Here is a 22128-nt window from a genome sequence, read left to right as displayed (position 1 = left end):
TAAGCTTACGCTTAGTAAGAAACCATCTACCTCACAAAACATGCATATGATGCAAGTTATACTTTCAAAACATGCTATTTGAAATATATGCTGAACATTGCTAAAATATAAATACTGAAGTTATTGTTCATGTATACAAAAACATGGCATCCAAACTAGTCATGGAATATCAAGAGCTAAGCATGAAACTATCACATGTATCAATGGAAAGAACTAAACTGATATAACACTGAGCTGAACTGAACTAAGCTAATACTGAATTTAAATCATGTTCACATAACTGATTGTGAGATTTTGAAAAATTATTTATAATAATAGATCAAAATACTAATCATGTCATTGATGGGTCCGCAACCGTATGCTATGCGCGCATCCCTAACTAAACCCGGTTGCAAATTCTAATCTAGTAGGGTTTACTAGGTTATCTAAACTTAGGGACGACTAAGGAGCTCCAACCTAATGGACATCTAGTCCAGACAAAGGCTCAACAAAATAAAATACAAGTTATAGCCGAATTTTCTTATCTTGCTATTTCTAGGTTATCTCTAACTTAGAGCTAGTTGTTCGAACCTAGAGGCCACTGTGGGAGCTCATCCATTGGACCGTAGTCCCATATAAGTTGTAATAAAACTGAACATGCTGTGAAAAATGCTTCATTGCATTTACTGAGCTATTATAATGCCTATGGTGGCATTTAACTGAGCTATACATTTCTTCAAACATATGGTGTGCACTAGTTCACACCCTACATGCTAACATTCTGCATACAACTTAAACTAATGCGTAAAACCTCGAAAAGAGCTACTTATACTGCAGGTGAGGGGTTTCTTACCTCCTGTGCTAGTTTCTTACGCTTCTAGTCGCTAGTTTTCCTATGGAGACGATTCCCTTGACGATCCTCTTGCGTCTACGTACTCTTCTCGCGGAGAGGAACGCCCTCGTGTCGGAGTCATCGCCGGAAAGAGCCCTTATGACCCTAGGGATGGAACCCTAGGCTTGCTTGTGGTTGGCGCCGAGAGATGAGGGAGAAGAGAGGGGCGGCGTGACTAGGGTGAGGGTGAGTTGCCGAAACATGAATAAAACCAATCCCCACTTAAGTTTCCTATTTATATTAAGTGGTTAATTCGGCCAACTTAAATATAAATATAATTGGTTCCCTCTTCTTTCAGCACGGCCCTACTGGGTTCACTTGGTTAATAGAGTCCTCTATAAGGCATAGGGCCCATAGGTCTCGGGTTAAATTCTCGCCTAGACCATTTTACGTTTCTATTTGTTTTTGCTACTTCCGCTACTCTAAAATTGATGTAAAAATATCCTAAAATTTCAAAAAAATACTAGGATATTTCTAATAATTATTTGAGAATTTTTGGGTGTTACACTAGTAGAATTTTGGCTTTTTACTTCGCCATTCTTTACTTCGGCGATTGTTTATTACGAAATAATATATAACAATCAACTTCGTTAATAATACTAGCGATGTAAAATATTATTTTTTACTTCAGAATTTAAAAAACAAGGGTTTCACTATTAATTTTAATAATATTTTACTTCGGTATATTAATTTTGATAAAGTAAAAAAAAGTTTAAAATATATATAATTTTTTTTGTGTGAAGTAAAAAGGTGAACCGGATGGAATTAATTAGACTTCTAATTTCCCATCTCACTTTTTAATTAACATTATAATTAACCTTATTAAATTAAATCACATAACCACTTAAAAAATAATTTCCCATCTCACTTTTTAATTAACATTATAATTAACCTTGCTAAAATAAATCCTGTAACCACTTAAAAAATATTCCAAGCCCTAGCGTGTGTCTCCACCTTCATCGCGCCTCGCCATTTTTTCATCTCCATCGAGCTTGCGTCTCCGTCCTCCGCATCTGCAACCGCGCCTCTGTTTTTTCATCTCTAGCTTGCGTCTCCGTCCTCCACGTCTCAAGCCTTGCATCTCCGTTCTCCGCGTCTCCAGACTACGTCTCCGTCCTTTGTTTTTTTGCGTCTCCAGCCGTGTGTCTCTAGCCGTGCGTCTCCAGCCGTGTGTCTCCGTCCACCATTTTTGCATCTGTAGTCTTGCATTATAGGGTCAGTTTTCTACCGCCCTCTCTCGAATTTAGTTTTATGTTTATAGAAATCTGCTATAAGTTCTTATTTTGACTGATACAACTGTTAAATGTATTGTTTCCTGGAATTAATCATCATAGGATCCATCGTATTCTCTTCATACATACTAAGGGGCATGCTGGGTATATTGAATACACTCTGTTGGACATGAGAAAATTTCCTTCTTTCTTATCCACCAATGTAATATAGGCAAAAAGGTAAAGAACAAAGCCAAATACAGATTCATAAAAAGAAAGGCTATTAGAAGAGATTCATGATCTCAATTAACCATTGAAAAAACATTTGTTAGTTTTAGTGACTCATCTACTTTGCAACATATTTATGGATTTCTTTTCAAAGGAAATTAGTTAATAAACAATGAGTTGAATCCAAAGAACTGAGGCTCACAATAAAACGGGTAAAGAAATAGTCCTATAAATCAAAGTAAAAAATCCTTATGAATCATCTTCGATGAAGTTGTCAAAAGAAAGCATCCTTTTACAAAAAATAAATAAAAATAAAAATAATAGGTCTTTAGGCATATCTTTTGCCAAGAATGCTGACAAAACAAAAGATTGAGATGCATATCCAAATTTATATCATTTTAACTTGCTGATATTTGCTTTGGCATTGTCATCGCTTTCGCTTCTAATCTATCATTCTAACTATTTAGATGAGAAAAAATTTCCTATCTATCTTCTTAATCGAAATCAAGATACCTTTATAAGGTGTGTCTACTATGGAGGCCATGCATATGTTTTTAAGCCTTATGGTGAGAATTTATTCTTATATGACATAAATTTCCTCTATCCTTCTATTATGAAAAAGTTTCCTATGCCTTGTGGTGAACCTGGAGGAACAACTTGGAGGAGGTTGAATTGGATACCTTGTATGGATTTATTGAGGCTTATGTTTTCTGTCCTAAGAGTGTTGTCCTTTCTTGCCTTATAGAGATCATGAAAATAATACATTACTCTTTCACACAGGTCATTTCATAGCTGTTTATTATTTAGGAATTTGATGTTCTTTTTTCAAACTTGTTGATCTTTGTTATTTCAAACCTGCAATCACTAATTATATTTTTCCTATTCTGGTCTCAAATCTGTTCCTATTGTTATATATTTTTCACATTACTCAAATGATGGAAGGATTGGTGGTATGTACTGAAACTAGTTTCGCTTAAACATCTATTCCAGTAAAACTAGATGATAATGTGGTTCATTAAAATTCTATAATTTTTTGATTTCATCTTCTTTGAAAGAGTTAGTAATTTGTATAGTAAAGTAACATCATATGCATTCTTGTGAATAATACTTTTGATTTGATTTGATTGGTAAAAGGGAATTAGATGATCTTTTACCTTTATTTTTTTTGCAAAAAATAAACAATATTGTCTACCATCATATAAATACATGATTTAAGCATATCATTGAATTGATAATGTTTTATGATCTCCTAAGTGTTGGATTTTATAGCTTTATGCAGTCTTACTATAAAACTTTTGCTTTTTTACTATAATTTTTTTTAGGTTTTGATCAAATTCACATTGAAGAAGTCCTTGAAGTAGTTTGAAGAAGACCTTCATCTAGCGATAAATAATACAAAAATTTATCATTATAATTTTTTGAGATTTTGCTTGTATTGAAATGGATAAATCTTGGATTCAATCAGATAGAAGGTCCAACCAATACGAGGAGGGTGTTGAACAGTTCATTAGCTATTGTCATAATCTTCGAACGATCCCAATTTAATTCATCGTCCTTGTTGCAGAATGTATAAATCTTAGGGTCTGTTGTCCATTCAAGAGAATCTTTATTTCATGGTTTTAGTCAAAATTATGTGAATTGATTTGGTTTGTGAGTCTACTGAAAAAGATAGAGTAAATTTGAGTACCAACCAAGAGCCAATTGATAATTATCATGACGACTTTCAAACCGCTAATATATGTGAGGCAGCATATGATAACTATACATAAAATCCAGAAGTATTTATGGAATTTTTGGAGGAAGCATAGAAACCGTTGTACAATGGATGTAAACGTTACACAAAGTTGAGTGCACTTGTGAAACTGTACAATACGAAGCAAGGCATGGGATGAGTGATGCTCTATTTTCATATCTACTAATGGATTTCGGGGATATGCTGCCAGACAATCATAATCTGCCATCAAAAAATGCATGATAAAAAGACATTGAGTTGTTCGACACCGAGCCATGAAATGATTCACGCTTGTTCTAATGATCGCATCCTTAAGTTATATAAAGACTGCGTAAGTCGCCCGAAATGTGGCTTGTCATGGTGGAAGCTAACTAAGAATAATGTTGAGAAAAAAGGTGTTCCTACCAAGGTGGTGTGGTATTTCCCTCCCATACCAAGATTTAAGCACATATTTAAATCTCTAGAGACCTCAAAAAATTTAACATGGCATGCAGACATTAGAGGAGTTGCTGGTCAGTTATGCCATCCAGCTGATTCACCATCTTGGAAGTTGGTGGATCATATGTGGCCTGACTTCGAAAGTGAGCCAAGAACTCTTCTCTTAGCACTTGCAGCTGATGGCATTAATCCTTATAGCAACCTTAGTAGTCGGTACAGTTGTTGGCCAATCATGTTGGCCACCTATAATCTGCCTCCCAACATGTGTATGAAGAGGAAATTCATTATGCTAACTATGCTCATTTCAGGGCCTAAATAGCCAGGAAATGATATAGATGTCTATCTCGAGGTGTTAGTTGAAGATTTGCAACGATTGTGGGAAGGAGTTGATCGTGTATATGATTCTTATCGAAGAGAGTTTTTCACTCTTAAAGCAGTCTTATTATGAACCATCAATGACTTTCCAGCCTATGGTAACCTTAGTGGATGTACTACACATGGTTATTATGCATATCCACTATGCGGAGAAGATACTTATGCAAAGTATTTGGAAAATGGGAAGAAAATGTCATTTGTTGGTCATAGGCGATTCCTATCGCGGTTTCATCCCTATCGAAGGCAAATGAAGGAGTTCAATGGCATGGAAGAACATGGAGAAGCTTCTACACCATTATTTGGGGTTACCTTGTTTAACAAGATTTCGACATAAGGTGTGAGTTTGGAAAGAACATTAGTGTAACAGGTAAAAAGAAAAAAAAATGCAAAGGAGAATAATGTGAAAGACAGTAAAGAAGAAAAAGATTTCGGAGCAATAGATTTCTGTGTTGGAAGAAGAAGTCAATTTTTCAATCTTCCTCATCGAGACACTTGCATGTTAGGCATTGTCTCGATGTGACGCAGATTGAGAAAATGCCTCGAATCCTCATTAATACTTTGATGAATGTTAAAGGAAAAACTAAGGACAATATGACAGATAGTTAGACATGGTTCAAATAGAGTTAGGTCCGAATTACCACTTGGTGAAAAGAACAGAGCTTCCTCCCGCCGCATGTCGATCATTCACAAAAAGAAAGTTACAGCGTTCGCCGCCATCGGATATAAAGTTTTATCATTGAACACGGTTAATTTGCATGTTGACGGACGAAACAAGATTTCCATGCCCCAATGCGCCATTACGCGATGCACTCAAAACATGCGATACGCCATCAAGATTATGTTCTTCTTCGACATTCTGGCAGTTACAGATGGTTGCGTTAGATGTTATAACCCACCTGGTTTCACGTTGTGCCTGGCAAGATTTTCCTTTCCTTCGACGTCACGCTCACTTATCAGCCACCATCTTGTTCGAGAAGTTCGATGTGACCGCCATCACATATGGTCCATCGGAAGATACATGAAGGCGTTGAGTTGCGCAGCCGGTAAACATCTGTCATGCTGTTCGAGATGTTCAAGAAGCAACCGAGTTTTGCTCGTAATACCAACGGCCGATCTGTCCGATCACCGAGACCGCAACATTCGTTTTGCATGTGCCATCAACTATGCGTACGAATCGATTCACCATGCCACATTTGACCGTTTAAAAACACTTGAAGAGTTCTCATATACGGGCGTACATATTACCTCACATCGCGATTGCCATATTCACCAATTCACAACATATACAACATTTCCATAGCGAACATAAAACCTTCCTGTCAATGTTCAAAAGAGTTCCGATGAAAGGCGGATACAAGATGTCACAACAAGAGATTCATCGACCGGCCGCGCAAGCGAACGCAAAAATATTTTCTGAATTTGTATTGAACCAGTCAGGCTATTTTAATCACTTATTCAATTGAACAATGCCGCGGTTGCCGAAGACACCGTCACGGTGGAACGATCGGACATGGTCGACGACATCGTTAAGTACATAGTAGTTATGATAAACGTACCATACCAAACAAAGCACCGGACGATGAGAACGCCTGCTGAAAACAGCTGGGCTCGTCGTGCACCACGCTTCACGAAGAAGATACATCTCATTGGTCGACGCGATTTTCACGGAGCGATTGAAAATATAACTGACTATCAATTTCGTCTTCGCGCTGCCGCAACGATAGAGTATCACTGATGAATGTCACCGGTCAACATGAACAAGAACGACGACCAATCCACAAGTCGGTTAATCGTCTTTATATCGATCCATTGTGCGATGGTCATCACGCGCAGATAAAGCCGCGTGAGAGGATGATGAAGCAATAGAATTAGAATCTCGATGATGTTGATACCATCATCGCGTTCATGTTCACCACACAGATACGATACGAGGGTGCCTGGGAACGAAAATGATGATTTGCCATGTTTATGTTAAGAATAGCACGATGACTTAAAATATGTTATGATTGCTTTTATTATTATTATTTATGTAATGTTATATATATATATATATATGTATATATATATATATATATATATATATATATATATACATATATATATATATATATATATATGTATATATATATATATATATATATATATATATATATACATATATATATATATATATATATATACATATATATTGCATTCTTCATTGTTATTATTTATATTTATGTTTATGTTATGTTACGCTTCATGTTATGTTTATACCCGCTGCATATTTCCATCATCCACACAGTGCAGATTTTCATTGCTCATTTATGTTTCATGTAGCAAAGAGCACAATGGGTCATAGTTAGGGAAAGATCCGCTGAAGAGCTGCTGCGATTAAATGAAGATGCCGACGGTTATCGATGCAGCCACGGACTCATTTGACGAAGAACGTTCAGACGCAAAGAACAGAGACTCACATCGGTAATAATCGCAGCCAGAAGACGGGCAAAGCGATCGATTATGACATGGAAGGCCGCTGACAATACAACGAGGATTTAATCACATTGGTTTATTGTTAGATCCATGGTGCCAATAAAGTCCCCACCGATGTTCCGTGTGTGCCTGAGATCAGCATAAGATTAAATTATATACGCTCATTTAACCCAATCCGCTTTACAGTGTATATACGAAGAAAGCAGACATTAAACCGCATATCTCCGCACAAAGTTTACAACATGAAGCTTACATGCACCAATACACCAGCGTACACAGATATGCACGCATCAGACACGAGCGACGCCGGTTATATCGCAATGCTGTTACAAATCGCACCGCATCAACATCTGTAATGTTATACGTCTTCATTACTTCATATATAGATACCACACCAATGTGACAGAGTTACCCCGTTAATGTTATAACGTTTAAGACATATCGTTGAAATGCATCAGATGTACATTTCAAAGATGTGGCCATGACCAACATAACAAAGAACGCATGAGTCGTTGGACCTTTAGCAGAATTATAGACCAAAGACGTTCATCATACCAATCATCATTTTTCGCAGAACGTTCGAACCATTCATCAGAGTGAGTCCCAGAGTCCGCAATCAGCGAAGAGATTTCAAACAACCGACCAGCGATTACGGTCGTCAGGGCCCTGTGCAATTTCCACCGTCGTTATCAGCATTTCAGACGCAGACCGATCCATCACGGGAGTTACAATTGTCACGTCAGCGAACCGCCACTTCACATTGCTCAATCAAGAATACACGACGTGGTTACAAAACAAAGAACGCATCACGCACATCACGCACGCCTGCCGCACCCACCGAGGTTGAACCAGAAGATGAGTATTCCATTTGTTTTTGCAGTTTTCACCTTTTCTTGCCGACACCCTTGAATCAGAGAATAACATATTGTCGAGATCAAGCCAGCGTAAAAGCCCGAAGATAAATCGCACGCACGCGAGACGCCGGCGCAAAAAAAAACGTTTGCCGCCCGCCCACTCAAATGAAGTGATTGAGCCTGTTGTCTTCACCGTGATGATTGCTGAAAAGAAATGAAGTTTTAATCTTCGAATGATGTGTTAACCATTGCCAGAGGAACCAGAACGCAAGTTCAGGTTAACGCGTGAGAAAGAAGAGAGTCCCAACATCGGTCGACCAAACACCCAAGAGACCGCGGCGTTGTCGACCGGGCTCAGTTGCGTTATGCCAACAAAGATCGAAATCACGAGATCGCAAAGATATCAGCGTCAAACATGAAAGATCCAGCGTTAGATGACGGAAGAAGCTGCACGACATTTCAGACATGAGCACCATATTTCGATTTCAGTCAAATCACTTTTCACCATATACATATAATATCTTTATTCAGTGGAAGAATGTTACCCAGCTGCAAAACAACTCGAACGTGGTGCATGCATACCGTCGCACCTTTCACGCCCAGGTATTTGCTGACGCCGTCTTCAGACAAAGAGCGAAGCTCAATCTCACTGTTCGACCAGAATCAAGACGCAGCTGAGTCGCTGGTCGCCAGAGCTGGTACCTTCCAACATCGCGTACCAGTGCTCACTTGATTCGAGTTCAGAGTTTACATATTGCTTGACACGGTTTCAGTCGATAAAACCTGCATGAACATTCTGATTGTAGCGAATCAACCACCACTGACGTTTCGTCGCGACAGTTCGCGATTATCGGCGGCATTGTTCAGCACGCAAGCATCATCGTCACGTTGTTGACGACGAATGAACCTGAGACCATGTACACAGACACGACTGTCACATCCCAGCACAATACGCCAAGAAGATATCTGTGCTTACGGAGACGAGAGATATATCGTCAAACGAAATTTTGATTACGGGTATGTTATGTTCAACTCAATTGCTTTGCATTTCAATATTTTATTTGAACTGTCCACCGAAACATTTCAACCGTTACATAATTCGAGTGTCGCCACCTCATACACAGAGATGAAGACGTGGTTATTATGTTTCATCAGATCCCCAACATCCGATGCCACTTCGGTAAAGATGGTCGCATACAACATATCGCCAATCGGTCGAGCGCGCAGACAACATTCCGCCCCATCCCACACAACACGCATTATTTACCATTATCAATTCACTACATAATCAACGCCATATTTCATTGTAATTGATCGATCGACCGTCAACGAACACAAAATACGACATATTATCGACTCCATGTCCACGAAACGAGACGACGCACGAAACCACGCGACCCGCAGATCGTCGATTTGAATGCATTCACCATAACAAAATATAACTTTTACTTTTGTGTCGGGGTCTGATACAACGCCTCAAAGCGGCACAGCACCGTTGTTAATCGACGACATGGCGTATGTACACACACACATTACAGATTACGGACAGTTCCTTATTGGATTTGCATCGTACTTCGCATTACTTTTTATCATAGGGTACCCAAAACAGCAGTTCCATCAACGTGACATTGTGCGACGAGGCACAGAGAGTGAACGTGAACTACGCTGAGAAGACGAGTTTCACGATATAACGAATGTAATGATTTTATAATTAATGCATTTTTGCAGATTTTATATCCACGATTTTGTATTTTTTTACACAGCCAGGAACAATCAATTATTACAACCAATCTGATGAGTCAGTGAACGGAGCACCTCATTACTGTTCAAATTAATGGTCGCACGCTAGATAAATATTTTATTTTACATTATGGATTTTTGGACATACATACTTGTGGATACACTTTTAGTTTGTGGATGTAGTTTTTAAAAGTGTATCCACAAACTAAAAGTGTATCCACAAGTATATATGTCCAAAAATCCATAATGTAAAATAAAATATTTATCCTAACGTACACGACCCATTTAGGCACCTAGATACGAGTAGATGAATTAGCTCCATTCACTTCTGACTTCATTATATTGAGATTGGTTGTAATATTGATTCTTGATTGTTCCTGCAAACTATTATGTAAAAAAAATACAAAAATGCATTAGATTGATAAAATCTACAAAAATGCATTAGATTTATAAAATCATTACATTCATTATATATCATAAAGAAGAAACTCACCATCTTCTCCAACTGTGGATTTTCACATTCAACTATCTCTTTAATGTACCTCATCACACAATATCTACATTCAATAGAACCACTTTGTTTTAGATTACCCTATAATGTATTCAAAAAAGTAATGCAACAATTACAATCCAAATAATAAGAACTATCCATTAATGTCTTAATATATATGTACAATACATACCGTCAATTGCTTAAAACCTAGTGCTTTAGCAATACCCGTTGAGGCATTGTACATCTTGACCCCACTACATTTTAAAAAGTAAAAAAGTTATATTTTTCATATTTATAAGTGAATGCATTCAAAATCAACACAATCTATTACCTACTTGGTCACCATAGTTTTCCATGCATCGTCTCGATTTCTATTAGACATAGAGTCCAATAAATATATCATATTTTTATCTTCATTAACAATAGTCAAGATCCAATGGTACCTACAAAAATAAAAATATAACATTGATTAATATGTAGTAAGAATTGATAATAATTAAAATATTACCCAGTGTTGTATGGGATGAGGCAGATATTGTCTCTACACACTGCTTCCAACCGATTGGCAATATGTTGTGATATGTCACGACCATCTTTACCAAGTGGGCATGTAGGTATGTTGCCGGAATCCACAAATGAAACATAATCAGCCCTGTCATCATCTCTCAAATATTTATAGAGGTAACTGCACTCAAAGATTATATAACTTGGTTAGAAATGTTTCAAAGTGTGGGCAAGTTCCAAATAAAAATTAAAATGCAAACAAACATTGTCAGTTAGACATAACATACCCCATGTAAATCAAAATTTGTCTGCCACCTATCTCTCTCATCTCCATAAAGCACAAGATATCTTCTATTAGCAACCGTATACTTTTAGGATGCCCAAACATAGTGTCCTTAAACTCTATGTATATGGTCTCTGATTCATTCATCAATCTAACAACATGTGAGTAGAGATACTTGCATGCCAGGGGTAATGCCTTTTCAATATCCTTGAACTTGTCACGATGACCAAGAACATCCGATTGAGTAATTGGTTGAGGTTTTCCCTTCTTCTACAATTTAGAATATTCATACAAGTTTTATAAACTAAACCATTGTCCAAGCAACATATATAAAACTGCAAACTCAAAATCAAGTGAAACTTTAAGTACCTTTGATGTTGGAAAAATTACCAACTCTTTAGGCCAACCAACAATGACTCCAACTTCATCTTTGATGATTCTTGGTCCAGACTTAATTGGGATTGGAAGCTTTGCTTCTTTATCTAAGACAACATCAATAGATACCTGGAAAAAATTGAAAGGTCTGCCTCCTTCTGATATTATTGTGGCATACGCCACCACGTTTTCAAGTTGTTTTACAGCTAGGTGGCATTTCTTCCCCTTATAAGAATAAAAAGATATTATATATATATATATATATATATATATATATATATATATATATATAGTGAAAAAAAGTAATTTGACTAGAAATCAAGAAATATAGAACCTTCATATTTGAAATGTCGTACTTATAAACTTCTTCCACATCATCTAACACCTTTGGATCTTTCATGTTTGAGCACTTGTTCAATACTGCAGTCTCAGACCTTCGATCATTGATGACTGGCATAACACTAGCAAGTTGAGCCTTCAATTTCTCCAATTCAGCCTTTAACCTCTTAGTCTCTTCCAATTGTTCTTTGAAGTTTTCGACCATTGTGTTTGGGACTGATTCCCTCTTCTTTCTTGGAGTTTTAAAGTAGACTTGCCGTTTTACGAACCCTCCCACACCTCGAACCCTTCCATAATGTTCTTGGCTTCCTAAGGCAGTGGTTAGCACATCATTCATTCCAGAAGATTAAAACTCTCCTTTCTCTTTCTTTTCCAACAAGTCATCCTACAATTAAAGACAAAACAAATCAATCCAAAAACTACATTTTTATTTATCTAGGCAATATGGATATTGAATAAAACTAAACATTTACGATTTTTTCTGCAACTTCTGACGTCTCCACATTTGTTATGTTACCAGATTTGTCTTCCCGGGCTTTACGCCAAAGCACTGATCTATCAACTTCCTCGTCTCAGCAATTATGTTATTCTCTCTCTACAATTCAAAATTCATCAACTTAAGAAAATTAAAAACTTGCTTAAAGTGACAAATAGAATACTCCATATCTTACTAGTTCAGCCTCCAAGCCGATGTAACCCTTAAGAGACATTCTGTGGTGATATTTACAATGCATGGTTCATTCTTTTTGTTTTTCATGAATAACCTACATCATTATGTTCTTTAGTTAAGTATGGAAATTAATAGTTCTTAAAACAAACATGACAATTTATAAATTATACCTCCCATGATGGATCCAGTCTCGCATCCACAAATGCTTTCCAATCTGTTATTGGGAGTTGATACTGACTTGGTGGAGAAATTTACTTTTTAGGATTTTTCCTATTCGGCCATACAAACTACTGGTCAATTTGTTTTTGAAATCTCTTCATTTTTGAGCTGCTGAACTCATTACAACAGACTCACTCTGTGGAGCTAGTTCGAAGACATTCTGCAAAAAAAAAATATTAGTTGGTACTATTAAGACATGCTGAATTCTACTAATAATTCTACTAAAAAAATTATTACAACAGACTCACATTATAGCAGACTCACTTTGTGTTACATGCTGAATTCTACTAGTAACACATGCTGAAATGTATATACAATGCATTTCAACATTATATGTATGCATTACAACATTATAACAAGGAGTATAACAAGCATCACATGTATACTATGTAGATTATAGTATGCTGAAATCTGCATATAGGTAATGAAGATTTGTATAACAAGCATTACAGAGATGTTGATACAATTGCATATTTGTATAACAAGCATTACAGTATAACAAACATTACATGTTGATACAATTGCAGATTTGTATAACTCTATGTACACTAATTAATATTGAATTGCATATAAATACATGTTGTATAAACTTTTTATGCAGAGATGTCTTGGTTTAAAATGTCACAAGCTTATTTCGTATATACACTTTATGTATAAACTGGATTAACAAATTTAAATGAACAGTATATAAAATCTAATCTTATACTTACAGAGATCTCTTCCCAAACTTTTTGTTTTATATTTTCTGGAACATCGGCCGGGACTTTATATTAATTGGCACCATGGATCTAGCAATAGAGCCAATGTATGATTGTAAAGCCCTTCCATTTGTATTGTATGCTGGCCTTCCCATGTTATCATAATCAATCTTTTCTTTTTTGCCCCATCTTGCAACTGCAGTTAGTATACCCATCAATGTAGGTCCTCTCTTGTTCTTTTGCACATCTACAAGACGTTCTTCTTCATTAGTAAGTCCATGTAGCTCTGCATCAATAACTCCATGCAACTTATCTTCATTTAATCCTTGTAGCTCTTCAACTGTAGGTCTTTTCCCCTCCATTTTATGATCCATTATGCTCTTTGCTGCATAAGAACATAAATGAAACTAATATTAAAATCTACACAATAATGTGGATAATTAAAATATCGCAGACATAAACATAACATAAATAATAACAATAACATAAACATAAACATGACATAAATAATAACAATAAGACAAATATATATATATATATATATATATATATAAACATTACATAAATAATAACAATAAAAACATGATAAAAGTGCATAACATAATTTTTTTAAGTACATAAAGTGTCTTTTCTTATTCATAACATAAACATGACATAAAATTACAAATCATCATTTTTTCTTGTTCGTTTCCCAAACACCCTCATTATCTGATCTGAAGTATCTTTGATGAACCGGAATGCAATGAGTATCAACATCATCAATTGGTCGAGACTCTGGAATACTAGTACAGTCATCATCCTCTCCCTCATAGCATCTATTTGGCACTTGTAGCACAATTGACCATCCTTTTTTTAATGGATCATTAATATAAAAGACTTGATTAACTTGACTTGCAAGAACTAATTCATCATTCTTGTGACCTCGTTTGTTCATGTTGACCAAGGTGAAGCCACATTCATCATTGGTGATTACTCCTTTGTCATTTGTAACCCACGCACACTTGAAAAGAGAACTTGAAATTGATAATAGTCCAATTCCCATATTTCTTCAATCACTCCATAGAAAGTCACGTCAGCCAATAAGGGATGCTTATCTTTGGCACTATAAACAAGCATGGTGTTGGAAACTAGAGAAACCCCACTATTTTAGCAAACTCTCTCATCATCCCGTGGCTTTGTTTGGTATAAATTACCATTTATCACATAACTACTATACTTAACGATGTGCGCACGTGGTCCATGAGCCAACCATGTCAATGTCGATGTCGTTCCACCACTGCAATTGTCTATTTTAGCAGCCACCTGACATGTATTCAATTTGAATAGAGTGATTAAAATAGTAGCTACAACTTGTTCAATACAAAATTCATGAAAAAGATTTTTGCATCCACCTTTGCATGCAACCAGTCAATGAATCTCTTGTTGTGAGCATCTTGTATCCACCTTTCATCAGACTCTTTTTTTGGAAACATTGACTTAAGGAAGCTTTTATGTTCACTATAAGAAATATTTATATATAAATTTGTGTTAGATAGTAGATATAGGCAATCACAGTGTGAGAAATAATAAATTAATATGGTACACTTACAATATGTAGGGAGATACTTCTTACGTATTTTCCAACACAATTAAATGTGCTTGTAGTAGATCAACTTGTTGCACTATAATTGGTGCTTTGCATGCTAAGAAACCAGGAATATTTACTTTGGGGTCTCGATTTGATTGAGGGACCCCAATAGGATCAAGGTCATTGAGGTATTCTGAACAAAACTCAATTGCTTCTTCGGCTGAATATCTCTGAACAATGCAACCTTCAGGATGTTTTCGACTGCCTACATAACTCTTAAGCACCTTCATGTATCTTTCGAATGGATACATATATCGGAAGTAAACTGGTCCACATAATCGGACTTCTCGAACAAGATGGGTTGTTAAGTGAAGCATGACATCAAAGAAGGAAAGGGGAAAATACTGCTCCAATAGGCACAGTGTAACAACCAAGTCAGATTGTAGCTTATCTAACTGGGCTACATCTATAACCTTACAACAAATATCTTTGAAGAAGAAGCATAATCTTATGATGGCGTATCTAACATGTTTTGGTAGTGCATCACGTATGAGTATTGGCAGAAAAAGCTGCATTAGAACATGGCAATCATAAGATTTCAATCCAGTCAACTTCAGCTTAGACATGCACACAAGATTCTTCATGTTCGATGAGAAACCTTCCGGAACTTTTATATCCATTAACGACTGACACACTTGTAACTTTTCTTTTTTTGTGAATGAGCATGCAGCAGGAGGAAGATATATTCTTTTTTCACCAAATTTAGGGGTCAATTCAGGGCTAACTCCTATTTGAACCATGTCTAACCTAGCTACAATATTGTCCTTAGTTTTTCCTTTAACATTCATCAAAGTATTAATGAGGGATTCGAAGACATTTTTCTCAATGTGCATCACATTGAGACAATGCTTAACATGCAAGTGTCTCTAATAAGGAAGATTGAAAAAAATTGACTTCTTCTTCAACATTTTTTGAAATCTGTTACTCCGAAATCTTTTTCTTCTTTACTGTCTTTCACATTATTCTCCTTTGCATTTTTTTTCTTTTTACCTGTTACACTAATGTTCTTTCCAAACTCACACCTTATGTCCGAAAGCTTGTTAAACAAGGTAACCCCAGATAATGGTGTAGAAGCTTCTCCATGTTCTTCCATGCCATTGAACTCCTTCATTTGCCTTCGATAGGGATGAAACCGCGGTAGGAATCGCCTATGACCAACAAATGACATTTTCTTCCCATTTTCCAAATACTCTGCATAAGTATCTTCTCCGCATAGTGGACATGCATAATAACCATGCGTAGTACATCCACTAAGGTTACCATAGGTTGGAAAGTCATTGATGGTCCATAATAAGACTGCTTTAAGAGTGAAAAACTCTCTTAGATAAGCATCATATACACGATCAACTCCTTCCCACAATCGTTGCAAATCTTCAACTAACACCTAGAGATAGACATCTATATCATTTCCTGGCTGTTTAGGCCCTGAAATGAGCATAATTAGCATAATGAATTTCCTCTTCATACACACGTTGGGAGGCAGATTATAGGTGACCAACATGATTGGCCAATAACTGTACCGACTACTAAGGTTGCTATAAGGATTAATGCCATCAGCTGCAAGTGCTAAGCGAAGATTTCTTGGCTCACTTTCGAAGTCGGGCCACATATGATCCACCAACTTCCAAGATGGTGAATCAGCTAGATGGCGTATCTGACCAGCAACTCCTCTAGTGTCTGCATGCCATGTTAAATTTTTTGAGGTCTCTAAAGATTTAAACATGCGCTTAAATCTAGGTATGGGAGGAAAATACCACACCACCTTGGTAGGAACACCTTGTTTCTCAACATTATTCTTAGTTAGCTTCCACCGTGACAAGCCACATTTCGGGCAGCTTACGCAGTCTTTATATAGCTTCCTATAAAGGATGCAATCATTAGAACTAGCATGAATCTTTTCATGACTCAACGTCAAACAACTCAATGTCTTTTTTACATCATACATTTTTTATGGCAGATTATGATTATCTGGTAGCATATCCCCGAAATCCATTAGTAGATCTGAAAATAAAGCATCACTCATCCCATGCCTTGCTTTCGTATTGTACAGTTTCACAAGTGCACTCAACTTTGTGTAACGTTTACATCCATTGTACAAAGGTTTCTCTGCTTCCTCCAAAAATTCCATAAATGCTTCTGGATTTTATGTATAGTTATCATATGCTGCCTCACACATATTAGCTATTTTAAAGTCATTGTGATAATTATCAATTGGCTCTTTGTTGGTACTCAAATTTACTCCATCTTTTTCAGTAGACTCACCATGACAAATCCAATTCACATAATTTTGACTAAAACCATGGAAATAAAGATTCTCTTGAATGGACTTAACCGGTCCTTTTTTAAGATTTATACATTTTCAACAAGGACAATGAATTAAATTGGGATCAGTCTGAGGATTCTGTAAATAATAGCTAATGAACTGTTCAACACCCTCTTCATATTGTTTGGACCTTCTATCCGATTGAATCCAAGATTTATCCATTTCAATACAAGCAAAATCTCAAAAAATTGTAACAATAAATTTTTGTATTATTTATCGCTAGATGAAGGTCTTCTTCAAACTACTTCAAGGATTTCTTCAATGTGAATTTGATCAAAACCTTAAAAAAATTATAGTATAAAAGCAAAAGTTTTATAGTAAGACTACATAAAGCTATAAAATCCAACACTTAGGAGATCATAAAACATTATCAATTCAATGATATGATTAAATCATGTATTTATATGATGGTAGAACAATATTGTTTATTTTTTGCAAAAAAAAAAATAAATAAAGGTAAAAGATCATCTAATTCCCTTTTACCAATCAAATCAAATCAAAAGTATTATTCACAAGAATGCATATGATGTTGCTTTACTATACAAATTACTAACTCTTTCAAAGAAGATGAAATCAAAAAATTATAGAATTTTAATGAACTGCATTATCATCTAGTTTTTCTGGAATAGATGTTTAAGAGAAACTAGTTTCGGTACATACCACCAATCCTTCCATCATTTGAGTAATGTGAAAAATATATAACAATAGGAATAGATTTGAGACCAGAATAGGAAAAATATAATTAGTGATTACAGGTTTGAAATAACAAAGATCAACATGAAAAATAAAATTAGTGATTACAGATTTGAAATAACAAAGATCAACAAGTTTGAAAAAAGAACATCAAACTCCTAAATAATAAACAGCTATGAAATGACCTGTGGGAAAGAGTAATGTATTATTTTCATGATCTCTATAAGGCAAGAAAGGATAGTTTATACTCTTAGGACAGAAAACATAAACCTCAATAAATCCATACAAGGTATCCAATTCAACCTCCTCCAAGTTGTTCCTCCAGGTTCACCACAAGGCATAGGAAACTATTTCATAATAGAAGGATAGAGGAAATTTATGTCATAGAAGAATAAATTCTCACCATAAGGCTTATAAACATCTGCATGACCTCCATAGCAGCCACGCCTTATAAAGGTATCTTGATTTCGATTAAGAAGATAGATAGGAAATTTTTTCTCATCTAAATAGTTAGAACGATAGATTAGAAGTGAAAGCGATGACAATGTCAAAGCAAATATCAGCAAGTTAAAATAATATAAAATTTGGATATGTATCTCAATCTTTTGTTTTGTCAGCATTCTTGGCAAAAGATATGCCTAAAGACCTATTATTTTTATTTTATTTATTTTTTGTAAAAGGATGCTTTCTTTTGACAACTTCATCGAAGATGATTCATAAGGATTTTTTTTACTTTGATTTATAGGACTATTTCTTTACCCGTTTTATTGTGAGCCTCAGTTCTTTGGATTCGACTCATTGTTTATTAACTAATTTCCTTTGAAAAGAAATCCGTAAATATGTTGCAGAGTAGATAAGTCACTAAAACTAACAAATGTTTTTTCAATGGTTAATTGAGATCCTGAATCTCCTCTAATAGCCTTTCTTTTTATGAATCTGTATTTGGCTTTGTTATTTACCTTTTTGCTTATATTACATTGGTGGATAAGAAACAAGGAAATTTTCTCATGTCCAGCAGAGTGTATTCAATATACCTAGCATGTCCCTTAGTATGTATGAAGAGAATACGGTGGATCCTATGATGATTAATTCCATGAAACAATACATTTAACAGTTATATCAGTCAAAGTAAGAACTTATAGCAGATTTCTATAAACATAAAACTAGATTCGAGAGAGGGCGGTAGAAAACTGACCCTATAATGCAAGACTGCAGATGCAAAAATGGTGGACAGAGGCGCACGGTTGGACGACGCACGGCTGGAGATGCACGGCTAGAGACACACGGGTGGAGACGCAAAAAACAAAGGACGGAGACGCGGTTTGGAGACGCGGAGAACGGAGATGCAAGGCTTGAGACGTGGAGGACGGAGACGCAAGCTAGAGATGAAAAACAGAGGCGCGGTTGGAGATGCGGAGGACGGAGACGCAAGCTCGATGGAGATGAAAAAACAGCGAGGCGCGGTGAAGGTGGAGACGCACGCTAGGGCTTGGAATATTTTTTAAGTGGTTATATTATTTATTTTAGCAAGGTTAATTATAATGTTAATTTTAATGTGTGATGGGAAATTATTTTTTAAGTGGTTACGTGATTTATTTTAGCAAGGTTAATTATAATCTTACTATTTTATTAAAAATCTACCCCCTTTACTAACTAAATTTGGTGAAACCTAAAATAAATTTACGTTAATATCCTTTTTTCTATTCACACTAAAAATAATTTCACGGTTTATTAGTAATTCCACAAGCGAAACAATTAGTGATCTAGAGTTCGAGACTCAGTTGCGGCATATTATTATGAATTTTTCTCATCATTAATTTTCTCTGGTTGTTTTATATAAAAAAATATAGTTCTCTTTAGTCCCATATATTAGAATTGACAACACTATGATAAAAGAAGCTTCTATAAATATTTTAGACCGACAATGTTAAAAAATATACTTTTCTTAGTTTTTTTTACTAAGATAAATATAATATTAAATTAAATTAATTTTTTTCATAGGGAAGCCCATTACAGTAGTTTGTTGTTGGGATTCTCTAGCGTCACCCTTGCATTATTGCACTATTGCATGGGTCTGACGAATCTTACGAAAATAATTAATTCTTGGTTCTGAACATAAAGATGATAATCGAAAATCCAAACAATTCGGATTTTCAAGGACCGAAATAATTTAGATTTTCAAAAGGCAGGTACTTTACCCTAATGACTCTACTTTAGTATTTTAATGTTGAAATGCTTTAATTAATATAATTTTATTATAAAGGATCAATGTGGTTTCAATGTATGTTGCACTTTCGAGAGGAGTTTCTGAACAAACTACGAAAATTCTGGTAACAGATAAAAAGATAGAGCGTCGATTGGGTGTGTATACCAGAAGATAGAAAGGTTAGTATTATGTTTTCCTTCATTACATTAGATATAGAATGAACATTGGATTTTTTTTTTTTTAGTCGTTAGAGATGTTTATACGGAACGCGTGTGCACGATCACTAGTGTTAATTAAAAAGTGAGATGGGAAATTAGAAGTCTAATTAATTTCATCCGGTTCACCTTTTTACTTCACACCAAAAAAATTATATATATTTTAAACTTTTTTTACTTTATCAAAATTAATATACCAATATTATTAAAATTAATAGTGAAATCCTTGTTTTTTAAATTCTGAAGTAAAAAATAATATTTTACTTCGCTAATATTATTAACGAAGTTGATTGTTATATATTATTTCATACTAAATAATCACCAAAGTAAAAAGTGACAAAGTAAAAAACTAAAATTCTACTAGTGTAAAAAACTGAATAGACGTCCAACGATGTCTGGTCGCTCTTGGACACTATACTTGGTAGACACTTTATCAGTGTCTAACATTTATTATTCCACATATAATTAAGACATTAACCATGCATCAATTTATTCGGTACATGAAAGTAAATTAATTAGCAACTGGATTTCATTCACTTTCTTAGCGAAATGTGATAAAAGCATCCATTTGGCCGGTGAGTGTCGAGTTCGTGCTGCGCACTTCTCGCGTCAAAACGTAGCCTCTCGCGTTCCGGAACCTTCCAGTGCCGCCGGTGATTGCCCGCTCGAACAGCGTCCCCAGCGGAGCCACCGGGAACGGCCCTTGCGCCGCCAGCGAGCTGCCGCTGTACCTACCGGCAGTGAACACGAGCTGCAGGACGGTGAGGCCGGAATCCTCGAGCAAACTCGTCCCCACTCCGATCCCTCTGTTCCTCCCCACGACTGGCGAGTCCTGTTCCACCCCCTGGCGGAGAAGATTGTCGTAGACGATGAGGTTGCCGAAGCCGGAGGCGGAGGGTCGGCGCTCGACGGCGTAGACGACAGTGGCATTGCGCCCGGAGCCGAGGATCCTCTCGTGGTTGTAGAACCGCAGGTGCATGTAGGTGGAGGCGGTGCAGGAGGATGTAAAGAGGAGGAGAAGGAAGAAGAAGGAAGGAGACGATGATGCCATTGGCATTTGCATGGTGATAGAATTAACGTACGTAACTTGATTTCTATGGATGCAGATGTATAGAAATGGCACGATGTGGCTTATATAGAGAGAGCATTTCGGTGGCATGCATGGTAGGATAATTAATTAATATAATTAATGTATAGTTAATTGATAACAAGATTAAATAAGTTTGCGGGCTTCATCCGATGTCTAGAGCAGAAATGAACTGGGAACAATTAATGATTACGGTTAGGTAATTAAGGAATTTATTCCGTCGGTTATCTAATTAAGAAAATATCTTGGAAAGTATACATAGAATCCATTAAGTGGCGTTGTTGTGTGGGTTCATTCATGACCTGAATAAGTAATGGAGCATTGTTCTTAATTAGTTTCGTCGTCTAGAGAAGTTCTCCTTGTACTCGAGATAATTTGTGCAAAAATTTAAATTTGATCAACTTTTAAAATTTATAAATATGAAAAAAAAACATGGATTTACAATAAAATATTACTTACTTATCCAGTTAGGACA

The 22128-nt window shown here is 36.0% G+C and overlaps 1 protein-coding gene across 1 annotated transcript; it reads right to left on the bottom strand.

Annotated features, from left to right (window-relative positions):
- Nucleotides 1-21107: 21107 nt before the first annotated feature.
- On the bottom strand, nt 21108-21617 carry LOC121990817 (dirigent protein 22-like). Its single transcript, XM_042544883.1, has one exon. It carries the CDS (start codon nt 21615-21617, stop codon nt 21108-21110), a length of 510 nt encoding a protein of 169 aa, XP_042400817.1.
- Between the last annotated feature and the right edge of the window lie 511 nt (nt 21618-22128).

This window comes from Zingiber officinale, chromosome 6B (genome assembly GCF_018446385.1).
Source record: "Zingiber officinale cultivar Zhangliang chromosome 6B, Zo_v1.1, whole genome shotgun sequence".
Classification (NCBI taxonomy): domain Eukaryota; kingdom Viridiplantae; phylum Streptophyta; class Magnoliopsida; order Zingiberales; family Zingiberaceae; genus Zingiber; species Zingiber officinale.
The sequence above is the reverse complement of the archived record's forward strand: the minus strand, read 5'-3'. Positions and strand labels throughout refer to the sequence as shown.

Bases quoted from the DNA above. Each gene is read 5' to 3' on its own strand.
- LOC121990817 (XM_042544883.1), bottom strand. From the start codon at position 21,617: ATGGCATCATCGTCTCCTTCCTTCTTCTTCCTTCTCCTCCTCTTTACA.